This window comes from Gopherus flavomarginatus, chromosome 17, assembly GCF_025201925.1.
Source record: "Gopherus flavomarginatus isolate rGopFla2 chromosome 17, rGopFla2.mat.asm, whole genome shotgun sequence".
In the NCBI taxonomy this organism is placed as follows: domain Eukaryota; kingdom Metazoa; phylum Chordata; order Testudines; family Testudinidae; genus Gopherus; species Gopherus flavomarginatus.
The window spans coordinates 3,588,215-3,602,586 of record NC_066633.1 but is presented as its reverse complement, the minus strand read 5'-3'; the positions used below and the strand labels follow the sequence as shown (position 1 = coordinate 3,602,586).

The 14,372-nt window shown below is 37.7% G+C and overlaps 1 protein-coding gene across 9 annotated transcripts in view; it reads right to left on the bottom strand.

The window, feature by feature from the left end:
* Window positions 1-14,372, bottom strand: part of DENND1A (DENN domain containing 1A) — a 353,469-nt gene that overhangs the window by 45,830 nt on the left and 293,267 nt on the right. For all 9 annotated transcript variants that reach the window (XM_050926228.1, XM_050926231.1, XM_050926229.1 and 6 more), the window contains 4 exons: window positions 14,322-14,362; window positions 12,410-12,481; window positions 11,200-11,256; window positions 6,319-6,450 (listed from right to left, as the gene is read on the bottom strand). In XM_050926228.1, the coding sequence (XP_050782185.1) occupies window positions 6,319-6,450; window positions 11,200-11,256; window positions 12,410-12,481; window positions 14,322-14,362 (302 nt within the window). The remainder of the gene's footprint in view (window positions 1-6,318; window positions 6,451-11,199; window positions 11,257-12,409; window positions 12,482-14,321; window positions 14,363-14,372) is intronic.

Sequence of the window (14,372 nt, the reverse complement as noted above, 5' to 3'; positions counted from 1 at the left end):
ATGAAAGTTTGTTGCTCACTAAAAGCTCATCATTATTCAGAGAGATGTTGGTTTGGAAGAAACACTTATTTTAAATGAATCTTTTAAAACTGGAATAACCCATCCACGCATGAGATTCACATCTACCCGAGACTGATCGTGAAGGTCACGTAGAGATTTTCAGCTGGTCAAGTATGTAGCGGTCCTTCTATTAGGTGATAACAGTTCAGTGAGAGCACATTGCACCGCTACTCTGCACTGGCTTGAGATTTCCTGAGATGCTGCAAGGTCCTAGTTCTAATCTTTGATGTGCTCAAAGCCTTAGTTACTTCAGATGGGGTGTGGGTGTCCTACCCAAACTTTCACACTGAGCAGGGACATTGTGACTGTTTGGGTGAAATCTGCAGAAGATAGGATCTGAAGGATTTCAGTGTAAGGAGCTAGACAGCAGAGTGAACTACCACTGGACAGATTAGAAACCTTCAGGGCGCAAGGCAAGACTCAACTGTTGTGGAAGCTTCCCATAAACAACTACAGCATGGCTAGGAAACAAACAAGGGACATCAATCCACTTGGCAGGAGGAGGATGGAAAACATCATCCCCATTGGCACATTTCTGAATTACATGAATGGCACCTAAATACTATGGTGAGGTACCTATTAGACGTGCACGTAACAAACAGGGTTTGAAGAAGCTGCATTCATCAAAGGAGCAGCCACCTCTTGGTGATGACAGCAGTGTGTACTAAGCTCCCCAGGGCCTGCAGGGGTAGGAAGAGGAGTGGTAGAGGGGGGCTTTGGGAGGCTAAGAAAGTTTTGTGGGTGAGCCAGGGCATGACCATTCCAACCCTCTCTTCCAACAAGCTGATTGAATAAAAACAAATCCATTGCTGACTGAATAAGTATGAGAGAATAATTTACGATGCCAGATATATGTTGTGTTCCTCGGTCATTGGCTGTGATATTTTTCCTTGTGCCCTTTGTTCTGAAAATAGACTAATAGTCACTAAATAGATAACCGCCGAACACATTCAGGAAACACTGAATCCATAATCAGAATCACCTGATTTTTTTATTTCAGTGCTTGCGAGTGTGTCCTGAATCTCACTTCTCTCTCAGCTGTCAGTTTTCCTCCCATTTTTAAATTTACTTGATCTCATGCTGTGGCATCTGTGTCACTTAGTGGACTTAGGTTTGATTTTCTAAATGTCTTGTGGCCATGATGTGATAAACTCAACTTTTGAGATTGGGCTATTAAAAGTTAACATGTTCTAAGAATCCAAATGACATACTAGGAAGGAGGATGGTCTTGAGGTGAAGGCACCACTGTGGGTCTCAGAAGATGTTTGCTCAGTTCCCAGCATGGCCACTGATTTCCATGTAGCCTTGTAGCAAGTCACTTCACCCTTCTCTGCCACTGTTCCCCACTTATAAAATGAGGATAATAATTTTTTAACCTCTTTCAGTGGTGTTGTGAGGAACTCAGGAAGCACTCAGGTAACTATGTGCCAGGGATGATGTATGTGCAAAAACAGGAAGATTGATACTATCATGTTATCCTTGCAAATCAATGTCCCATCAACAGACAAACTTAAAACAAACTGAGAAGGAAAGAGGAAGATGAACTATTTGAACAATTTTGTTATGAGAGCAACACAGTAACCCACATAACAAGTTCTTTGATCTAATCTCTTCCCCAGGCTCCGTTCCTGAGGCCAAGTGGCTCATAACTGCATTATGGATATGGTTTAAAGAAGGAGAATTAACACTACTCATGGAACTCATTTCAGTAACTTGAGGAAAGGTGGTTGGAGAGGATGAGGGAGCAGCTGTCCCTATAATTCTGGGGCTCACTTTCCCAATCCACATTTTGAAGGAGGGTTGCCTTTGGATCAGGTTGTTCTATAAAGTTAGTTTGTAAAATAGGAGGTCTGATGTTCCTTTCACAGCATGCTACAAACTGGTTCCTATATAGTCAAAGTTCGTTTTTCTTGCACTTATGTTCTTATTGCATAAATGAAAGAAAAGCAAAGTCTGAATATAGGAGCCATCAAATGTGAATGAAATCTATTCCTTAGTTCATATCATGATCCACACATATATAAGATCAGGGAAGTCAGACTGCATTTACTAGGTTTTCTGCTTCTTCAACCACAACGTGAAAAGATAATTCCCTCTCCCCAGTCTTTTGGCAGTAATACTGATTTGTAAATATGGCACCTATCCAAATATTTGCATGGGATGCAGACATGTCTACTTCTGGGCAAATAGAAAAAGAATAAAGTTCAAGATTTTTGCCCAGCAGTTCTCCCCACTCCCCAAGTTCAGTCCTGTACTGAGAATAAGAGCAGCACTCTTTTCCTAATGTGACTGGCGTTATTGCTGTGACTCAATTTTCCCCGGTAGCATAACATGTAATAAATTGGTGTGTGTGTGTAGGGTGGGGAGGAATTAAAAGCTCCTCACATAACATCACTTCTGAAATCTATCAGAATTGAAACCCAGACTTTAATTTATCTGCTGATCAATCAATTATGAAAATTGTGAAGTGATAGAGCCCTGGGGCTGTTCAACATTAGGCTTTATATGGTGCTCTCATCACCACAGCTCCCCCATCAATAACAGACCAGTGATGGAAGCTGAAACTTCCAGCCAAAGCTCACAACTCAAGCATCACTAACACACATTCAGAATCTGAAAAACGCTACAGGAATGTTCAGAGTCAGACACTCATCCTCCTTCCCTACTTTGAACATAAAAAGATTTGATCTATGATCTACCCAGAGAGAAACAGTATTTTCGCAGGCATGAGTGCTTCAAATGTGGGAGAAGAAAACTGAGATTTTGTTAAAATTCTTCCCAGACATTCTAACCAATAATCATGTCCCATATTATAGTGGGTCCAACTGCTTCCAGTTCTGCGTCTTGCCAAACATCCAATATAGCCGTGTGTATAGAAGAGACATGTGGAGAATAGGCTGCAACACCACCTATTACAGACTCCAAATTTGAACTGACAATGGAAGTCACAAGGAACAATCCAAGCTTTTATATGACTATTTGCCATGTAGTGTTGTGTTTATTTGCCATATGGGCAAAGGATAAACCTGGAGCATCTACTTGGAGAGAGAATGGAAAGAAAAACTACAACTTCTAGGTCAGCAAACCTGCCCAGTATGCCGTTTGCTACAGCTGCTCTCATCCACCCTATTCCAGTGTCCATGTTAGGTGCAGGACAGGCATTCTGAGGCCCACATCCATTTCACAGATGATTCCATTTAGAGCCATGGCGAGCAATGTGGCAGGGTGGCAATAGTGGACACCAACATTTGAATGTGTGATGCAGTCTGGTCTAAAGCTTTAAACCAAGGGAAAGAACATGATCTCTGTCAACATTAAGGCCAGCAAGCCATTGGTAGAGGACGTATTCTGCAGTAGTGCATCAGACAGATAGCCTTAGTTACCTAAAGCAATGAGGTGAAGATCCAGCTTCCTGGATCTCTCAAATGTTTTTTTAAAATTACTTCCCCTTCCCTCCACTGCTAAACACTCGGTGATTTTGCAACCATTGCTCCTACTATTTGTTGGATAGCTATCTAGGCTCCTAGTGCACGATGGTAGTGTCTTCTACCTGAGTCACCCTAGGGCTAGGATCACAGCCACAGTCCTAAGCTGAACAGAAAAGTCATGAAAGATAAAAGGAGAGGAAAGGGGCTGCGATTGTCCCATCTTGTAATGACCCATTACATAATTTTGTCATTCGTATGGGCACCAAGGAGAGCTTCTCTCAATCTCTGGGCAGTTATAGGAACAGAAGTCAACAATTTAACCTAATTATCTACCCAAATTAAACACCTCCTTAAGGGGATGCATGATAAGTAATTGCAAAGCAAGATGAGACAGCTTAAAAATCTCTATGCTGCAAAATCTAACAGTTAAGATGCTAGGTAATAATTCTGGATAAATTCTCAATAGTACTGAACAGTTCAGCACTTAACATTTAGCCTCCTTAAGATGTTTTACTTACAATTTTTGCAATTTGATAACTGCTAGTGTGGAAACAAAACTATATGAGAAATGCTAGAACTAACTTAAAATACGATGAGATATAATGAGTTAAAATTAAAGGTTGCTGCTGGCTTCCTAGCCCATCCCCCTTTAGCTAATCTGTCATGTAATGAAGAGAAGCATCCAACATAGGACAGCTAGCTGCCGGCTCACTTACAGCAAGCTGATTAAGAATGTTCAACCAACAGCAGACTGCAGACCTTTTCAACGAAAATAAATAGACTGTATGCAAATGTGTTTGTCACTTTGACAGCATGTCTCAATTAAGGCATATTGCTGCTGTTGGTAGGCTCTGGCGCTGCAGTGGTATGGGTGAGCCAACTGCATTACTGATACACAGGGCTTGACCCTAATCCGCATGCATGCATTTTAAAAAATTCTGCCTTCACCACACACACTAGCATAATACTAGCAGACATGGAAAGCAAGTGACAATAAGAAAAAAGCCTCTTTCATCCTCCCCACTGTATAAGGCCTGCGAATGCACAAACAGCTCTTATTTCAGCAGTTTTTATGCCTTTTTAATTGATTTCCCCCCCTTATTTTACAAGGAGTTAAAAGTGACACTAAAATCTCCCCCTTTAATCACTAGTTAGAGATCATGTACCACTGAAATAGTAAAAGCTGATTTTTTTCAAAGCCTCAATTTATTTGTGGAAGGACAAAGACTGGAAGCAAGATAGCCCTACAACTACCAAGTTACACAATTTTTTGGAAACTGACATTTGTAATGTAATGACAGTAATAAGCATTTAGCAAGTGAGCCTTTCACCTCTGCCAGTGGTTCACTAAAGCTGATGCACGTTTCTTTTGACAGAGAGAAAGTGATCTTTAAAAAATTTGAAAGTGATCATATCCCTCCCCCGACATGACTTTGGGTAAGCACTGTGCACTTGATTATCTACTTTAGTAATCCAGCAAAGTGTTGGGATGATTGACTGTTCACGCAAATGTAAAAAGTTTGGGGGTAGAGTGGGGAAAAGGATTCCCCACAAAAAACAAAAATGTAGGGTTTGCCTGGATTTCAGAATGTTTCTAATGATTTCTAATGTTTTCCTGGTGGATCAAGGTGGCTGCATTTCTTCAGTAGCCCCAAACCCCCTCAACTGTACTAGAGCAGAAAATAAATGAAAAATAAACCACCACTTCAAAAATTTAATTGGGGCTCAATCTGTTTGAGATAATCTCTAACAACCTGCATTTAGCACAGCAGCCAAAGTTCTAAAAGCATGCAATCCAATTCTAAAATGATAAGGAAAAGGAAGATCAAAAGGAAAGCTGAAAATAAGATGCTGTAATAAATTATTGCCTCTTATGCATATGTAGACATGATTTCATATCTAAATAGTAAGAAATCTAGCTATATTAAATTGCTAGGCATATGCTTTACTACTATTACTATCGTTTACCTAAAATATGGCTTGCCTGTCATTTTAGAGCTTCCATTTTCTGATAATGCACTGTTTTTTTAACCATATTAACTCCAAATTTGTCCTTTAAGAAACCAGATAGTCATTTCTGTGCTCTAATGAGCCTCATAGATAAAAAAGGTAAAAAGATCAGGAATAACAGAGGACACTGAATACAGTGACAAAAATATCTTTCACAAATAAAAACTGTTAATGTAAGCTATGCTGGAAAGTTGATTGTGAATATTATGTGTTTTTCCATTCCAATTTTAATGACTTGATATAACATTTTCTACATTATTAGCTAGTATAAAACCAGCTATTTTTGTAGACACAATGCCAGAAACATAATGAGGACAGCTCGTATTTGAAGCTCAACTGTCGATATTGAAATACAGAGCACTATTAAAGAATTATTAATTGATTTTTCCCACTGGAGTTCATTGCTTTTAAATTTTGAAGTCTGCTGAAGTGATAATAATAATTAGATGTTCTGTGCCAACACTAGTGATCTGCTCAGCTAACTGAAGACACCTTAAATAACGTACCCTGTTGTACTGAAGGGATGTAGCACGATGCACACTAATGGAACAGAATAGTTTATTATTACATTGCTGTAAATAAATGCTACATACTCTTGCAAATTCATTTGAAATATAATTTGCCTCAGAAAAATACCTTATACACGAAAGAAACCATTGAAATCACTAAACATGATAAGAGCCTCCCAAATGTGGAGGTGAAATGGAAACTAAACCCAGAATGATGTAACTGAGCTGTAAAAATTAATGAAAAGGCTAAAGCGATCTTTAAACGAACAATCTATAACAAATACAATTTAAATAAATCTAACATCACCTACCTGCCCAAAGTGTACTGTGATTGGTCTTCTATCTTCTCTGAGTTTAGGGTCCTTCTTTTCACCCAACGGAGAAGGAGCTGTCCTTGGTAGGGACTCTTCTGGTGTTGCAGAGCATCCATTCTCAGCAATGTCCTGTATGGTAGGAAAAGGTGAATTGCATGGCCAGGAACATTTCTGATTAAGGATAAGGGGCAGAAAGGAGGCAGTAGAGGATAAAGCTGACTAAGCATTTTGAGGTTAGGAACGAAAAACAAAAGCACAGAAAATAAAACAATTAGCATAAAACATTTCATTGTATTTTGTTAATCACAGTCTACATGCAGAAATCCCATAAAATACTAATGCTGCAAACACAAACATTAAATACTATATTAAATAAAATGTGTCTGACTGGTACAGACAAAAGCCAGAAATTTGAAAGGTAGGGCTAACACAGCTCTAACTCTAGCATTGTGAGAATAAAGACAACACTATGAGGAAAAGTCTGAGTGCAACCTTATAAACTGAGCTTCCTTGCAGTTTGTACATTTAAGTTGTATCTTTAATATCATTGTATGTACCCACACAGAATTCTGTATAACAGAACATTTATCTATGGAAAGACAAACTCAGCTGCGGTGGTATTCAGGAAGCAAATTCACAGCTTAGTTAGTTAAGTTGGCTCATGTGTGGCCAATGTTGATGATGCCTTGAAGAGCATACTTGTCACAACTTGGAGCATACTTGTCACAACGTGCTGCCTAACAGCAGTTTCTTTTTGACCTAAGTTCTGATCTTAAGTAAAGTGAACAAGCAACCTAGGTTACAAGGTTTGGGATGTGTGTGTGGTGTATATAATATAGGAATATAAAACAAAGAACGCACTTGGAAAAGACAAAGGCATGCAGACATCTTATAGAGAATCAGAGAAGATGGACAGAGTTGGTACAATCAGTTGAGAAATAAAGTCTGCAACATAGTGAGCCCAAACCTTAAATCTCTTTGCAAAAATCTCAAGGAAATAAAGCTTGGTAAATATAGAGGGAAACCTGCACACACTGTAGCTTTGCAAGACTGACCTGAGGTTGGCTGCTGACACAGACATTGCTTTGAAGGAGTGATCTTTGACATGACCCCTCAAGTTGCAGTATTGCTAAAGTACAATAATGAGACATGTAAGCTGATAGCCAATTAGAAATAGTTCTTTTGGAAAAAAGACTGACCTAATGTGTATAGGTCAAGTGAAACAAAAAAATGGATGGACTTTCTAAGGGTCTTTGTCTGCTCCACACAGAAACTGAGAGACCTTTTTAGATCCAGCTGGTGGAGCAATGGTTCACCAAGATGGGCATAAGGGTGGTTGGGAAATTAATAACTTGTTAAAGTGAAACCATAGAAGGAAACTTCTTATGATTGTACAATTCCACCTTCTCTGGGTAAAATGTAACGAAGTCCAGCATATTAGTAAAAAGGGCCTGCAACAAACACTATTATGAGAAAAATTGATTTCTGCAAAAGATACAGAACTTCAACTCACAGGAGCCAGCAAGAGGGGCCCTTGCCAGTTTTGGAGTCCCATAACACAATGATAGTATATATTATTTTGAAACATAAGATGCACATGAAGGCAAAATGTAAACTGAAAACAAAGCAAAGGAAAGGAAAAGTGGCTTCAAAGAACTGATGAGTGAATGATAATAAAAGCTGCGAGACTACTGCAAATCCCTGAAGTTTTTTCCTCCTTATGGGTCCGCTACACTTCTCAGCTGATGGCACTGCATACAGGAGAGAAGCAAGTGTTCATTAAGCATTCTCTCCAGTGCTAGAGAATACACTAGCCGCCATTTTGCCTCTAATTTCAACATATTTCTGTTTGAGGAAATGGCCAAGAGATCTGTTACAGATTTCATTAAAGAGGAATTCATCATGTTTTGATTCATAGACCAATTATCAGTGAACAAGTGACTTAAGACCTCAGTATCTGTAAAGGTGCCCAAAGAGGCAGACAAGCCAACAACACTGTCTCAGTCATCAGGAATAGAACGTACTTGGCTGAAAAATGTTTCTGCCTTCATGACTGAAAGCACATCTGTGCCAAACAGTCACAGAAATCGGATTCTTCATGAACGGAACTAGACGCTGAGCTCACGGTACAAATGACTGAATATTAAGGTCTCTGGCATTAGTGTACTCAGAAACCATCCAAAGAACTAGGTTCAATGAACTCCTGTCATGTCAGTCTGTGTGCAGCAGCCTCAATTCACAAACAGCCTTTAAACATGGGTGCAACTGATACGTAGTAGGAGACACAACCCTCCCTTAGACGAAGAGGAAGCATAGAAAGGAATACTACAAGTTGGGATGCTGAACCTTCTCACAAGTCTGAAGCAACCAAATCAGTCTCAGATATGGTACCCAGGGCAATGTAAGACTTCAAATCTGGAACAATGTCAAACGAGCTAATTGCTAACAAACAAGTTTCTTTAGGAAAGCTAAAACCTCAGCCTCGTATTCCCATGCTTCACTTCGCAATCCTCTTGCTGTCCATGAAACATGCCAGAAGTCCAGGCAGGACATTTCCCGAAATCAGCAAGACACTTTTGCAACAACTTAAACTTACACTACATACGGTATTTAAAACAAGAAACCATCCAACGTAAAAATATTGAAACAACACACCTACACCCTATCAGAAAGAAATTAGCACATGATGTTGCAGATATTGGAAAGGAAAGGCAATTTAATAAAATATTAAAATGCCACACAAAATAAAACACTGACTGAGAAAAAATATTCTATTGATTTCTGCAGACAAGACTGACGCCATTCATGCCCTATATATCTGTATATAATGTTTCATATACAGATACACCCTAACACCTGTGCCTGGAGGAAAAGCCTTTGCTAAACTAAGGTACGAATTTGCTACTCCATCGCCAAGTGACAGAGTGTAGATCAATACATAACACTCTTTTAAGATTATATGTCAGACTATGGAACATTTACAGATGTGTAAAATGTAGCCACTCTATTGAATAATTGGTATTTAATCAGCAGAATGCCTTCATATTTTTCTAACTACTTATTTAATAGACTAGAACATCTCTGTATTATAAATCATACAGCAAACAGTAAAAGCATAATCCAGAGGGATTCTTCAAGTTATTTGATATAACCCTAAAAGTGGCATTTGCAATAGCCTGGATAACAGACCTTTAACCAGAGGGCACATGCAGATCTAGTAAATAAAATAACGTTGAATAAATTATTATTGTGAAATGCCTGATCATTTATTTAAAGCTATAGATTGTCTAGTCTTACCTAAGGTGAGATGCTTTAAGTAAGTTACACTCTTCTTACTGAAAGTTGAGGATGGTACCATTCACATTTCTCCTTCCTAATGCTACACAGTTAGGTTTCAAAGGAGGACAAGTAACGGAGTGACTTGACCACCTTGCTCCATTTGTGAAATGAAAAAATTTGCCTTTACTTAAAAAATAAAGTGTAGCAGGTATAAAATAAAGCTACCATCCTGTATCTGTTAACAATTATTTGCTATCAGTCATAAGGATCCTCTGAAAACTATTTCTGTTGCTTTGAAATACTGTACCACAAATGAACAAGAGATGGGAATAGAGCCCCATTCAATCTCCACAATCATATTAAAGAAGGACCTTACACACACCACAATGACCTCTCAATAGGTCAGTCCCACATTTCCCATTTGCAATTCAAACCCAAAGCTGGAGGAGACCAAGGGCAAAATGGGCTCTTGATTATATTTAAGAGGTCATCATTGCTATGCAGAGTTGTAGGAAGCAGACCTCCAGCTCTACTGCATTTTTAAATTCTATCATTGTATAGAAACCGCTCCTATTTGGCAGTGAAAACTGAAAAAAGGATGTTTAGATTTTACTTTTCCTTACCAGTAGCCTGCACGCTTTTCACACTAATACTGGAAAATAATATTTTAAGTTGCAGTAGGCAGTGAGGTCAGATTAAGAATAGTTTTAAATTACTCCAGAAAATGGTAGAGTAACATCCAAGATCAGCACAATTAATATGTATTTAATGAAGCCAAAATTTCAGTTACAAAATAACTGTCATTAGCAAGCACATGAAAAAGATGGAACTCTCCAGAAATTGGTAAAAGCAAGTGAAAATTGATAAGGATGCACTAATGGATCTGTCAACAGTTGAGCGGTGCAGACACATTTCCATTAAAAAAAGTATGATGGTTAGTGAAATAGGTGACACAAATTGTGAAACCTAAAACACACTAATACCTCATTCTAACATTATCTCCTGATGCTGTGCTTGAAAAGAAGAAGGGGTGGGTAAAAGCGAAAAAGATCAGAATGATTTGAAAGGGAGAGAGGTAGAAATTCTGTCTTGAGTATTTATATAAATATTTTATAATTATTCTTTACTTCAACCCTAGTTCTATACCACTGTGCCTATACTTCACATTGATGACATGTGCTAACCATGTGTCCAACGAGAGACCTTTGGTTATTTCCCTGAGAAGTGACCAGAGGAATATAACAACAACTTGCCATTTGGAGCAAAGTTCACTGTCATTACTGTAGGCATGATCAGCCAGTTTATGCAAAGCCCCCTCCCACAATGTCTTGGCACAATGGGCAGGCGAGGGACCGTCGTAAATGGAACACTCAATTTTCTGGCTTTCGTGGGTTTAAGTCAGAGCCTTAATGTATTTGAAGATAGTTTTTTGTCTGTGAATATTTATAACAGTGCGAAAAATCCAGGACAGCTGGTAATGCATTTTGAAGTGTGCTAACAACACTGTATCAAACAGCTTTCTATTGATCACATAATGCTTTTCGTGGCTAAGTATTTCATACACAGCGCTTATACATTTTGAATAAGAACTTCAAGTACCTTTTGCTTCAAGCGGTTTTTCACCTCTTTTATTCCCATTTTTGCATGATCTTTTGCCTGCATGAGAAATTAATTTAAGTTAAAAATCCCTTTCTATTTCCAGCAGCGATGGTGCTTGATTTAAATCCATCAAGACTCACCTTCTCTGATTATTGAAAATGGGAAGGAAAAATTGGATCATCAAGTTGAAAACATAATGGCTATAAAAACAAATACAAACCTAAGAGGTTAAAAAACCTTTAATGATACTGCAAAGATTTTGTTTTCTCTGTTTTGATGGCAGGGATTTTTGTCCCCCCTCCACTTCCTCCACCATGATTTTTCCTCTCTCTAATTATTTATCTCTGCTGCATGGTAACAATTACTAGTAATAGCACAGCTGTAAGCTTCCTCACTGCAGCGCTCTGAATACCAGTTACATTTTACTAGGGCAGGACCTAAACCTCAGGACCTTTGTCAGGCTGGAGGCAGGCAATAAAGGATAGTTTGAATAGACATCTCACTGCTTTTTGTCATATTTCATAGAATTCAGTATTGAAGAGATCCTGACTTGCTTCCATATATTTTAGCCCTCTGCAGTGAAATTATCAGTTATAAACCATGTTACAATAACAGTTATTAGCTGTTTGTTAACCAAGCATGAAAAGATTTTCATTTAGAAAACAACCCAAGAAGCTTGGCTCAAAATATGCAGGTATGAAAAATCTCTGGGGAAAAACAGACATTTATAAAAACTGGAACAATTGGCCAAATGAGAGGATTCCCTCATTTCCATGTAGCTACTCGCAGGGGCCCAGGCGTAACAATGGATTTCCAACAGTGCAATGATGAGACAGGAGAGGTGTTTAGTACAGGATATAGGGACCGGCCCATGGAAATAGTGCTATTTACTAAATAGGAAAGCAATGTCTGCACTTTGAAGATAAATCACAAGTCAATCTCATTTTCTGTTACAGTCTAATTAGCATAAAATGTTTCAAACTGGTATTTCAGTTAAAGAGAAAATATTTTAATAGAAGAATAGAAATTAAAAACATTTCCTGATACATGCTTAATGGCCTAGTCTCTAGCATTTTATTGTTAATATGCATTTATCTTGTTCAAATAATGTTGTTAGTATACAGAAAAAACTTTAATCTGTGGATTCATTTAAAACAGCATCATAGTTAGATTCAGTTGTCTGTGTCATAAGACAATACCCAATACTTACAAACTTATAGACAGTCTTCATGGCCGGGTTAGCCTTGGTCTTTACTGTATTTATAATGGCTCCACTTCCTTTCTGTAATTACAGTAACAATGGAATCATTTTCACTGAGGCTGTTTAAGCAAATGTCAGCCCAGAGCTATTATTTTAACAGGAAATAACAGAAAGTGTCAATTGTGTTAGTTATCAGAGCAATATGCCTAAGTGGTAATTTCTTTTTATTTGTGGTTACATAATTCCACTCTCTTACCAAGGATTAGATACTACTTTTTCCAGGGCAAATATGATCCATTTAAAATCAAGTTTTAGGACAGAACTTTGCAATATAAAGGTTTCAGTTTCTCATAATAAAAATCACTCCCTTAACCATATCTAGGCTTCTTCAGAGGTCCTCTCACTAAACAGCGTCCACAACAATTCTTATCACTGTAAAGGGTATCCTGCATATTGCATTCAAGTCATAAACATGTTTAATACTAAAATAACCGCCTAGCAGCTCAACGGGAAAGACTTGTACATGAACTGAAAAAACCCTACTCTCTGCAATGCACTTTCCTTTTCATTCCCTTGTTTTCTTTCTTACAGATTCTGTATAGCAGGTATGCTGCTTTTCTTAATATCTAAATACTGGGACAAGGGAAGAATTTAGAAAACACGAAATCCAACCACAATTTTAGCATAATTCCAGAAAAGCTGAACTAGGTGTAGAGGACACTCTAAGAGGCATATAAGGCTGAAACAGGTCAGATAGAATAATCTATTAGGCTAGTTAGGGTTTTGTTTATCTTCTGCACACCATTGACTCTTGCTGCACAGTACGTTATCTGATAAATAAATCTTGTGTGAAGAGCAGATGGATAAAGCCCATGGAATAAAATCCCATATAATTCCATGATAGTTTATCCTAACAGAGAATTATTTTTTCAGAAGTATGCCAAATTTTGCTTCAATGTATTGTAATATTTATTATGTTATTACACAATATTTATCTTACTTTAACAAAAAAAATGGTAAACTACTGAACATAACCACTTGGATTTTATATTCATTCACACCAGTCCTCTCTTCTCCTTTCAACATTCTGCATCCCACATATATATATAAACAAGTGTATAATTTTTTAAAGCATTATGGGTATTTTAAATGTATTTAATGCACAAAGATCAAGATCATTTTGTTTGTGCATTAGAGAATTATACACATAATCAGGACTAGAGAAAAATGGGATAACATTTTAAAAGGTGAGTGCTCTCTAAACAATTAATTATTTTCCAATCACACACAGCCCTAACTATTGATAATTTTAATGCATCACTTATGGTGGGAGGGACTCAAAGTCAGTTCCCAACTATTAATCTAAAATCATCATTTATTATTCACATAAAGTGACAAGTTATTTATAAATATTTATATAGTATATTTAATTTATATCAATTAAATAGAGCATTAGTCTAAGCAGACACAGATAAACTCGTTTGGAGTCTATATTAGACTACAAACAAAGAATGCTGTCCCCTATTCAGTAATTCACATTGTTCAGCTTTGTGAACAGCTTTTCACGTGGCTTAGGTTTCCACAATAATATTAAAAAGAAAAAAAATGAACTATGTTCAGACTAGGCAACAGCATATATCTACATGCCTTTCATATGGCCTCCAAGATGTGAAAACAAGGATTGAAAAAATGTGAGAAATATAAGCTGAGTTTCCCTATTTTTTTTTCTTACTATATTTTCCCTTCTGTTCTTTACTCCATATTAGGAGCACATTATCTTTTAGCTAGGTTAGTTTTATCTGGTCTCAAATAAATATTGCGGGATAGAAACTGGTCTTGCTCACGCCAGTGAAGTTTAATAGTGGTGCAATAACTGAATTTTCCAGTAAGAACGACAGTGATTAGAATACTTTATTCTTACCCTTACTGTAGAGAGCCACTGATGGTACAGTCTGTCACTCCCTGGTGATAC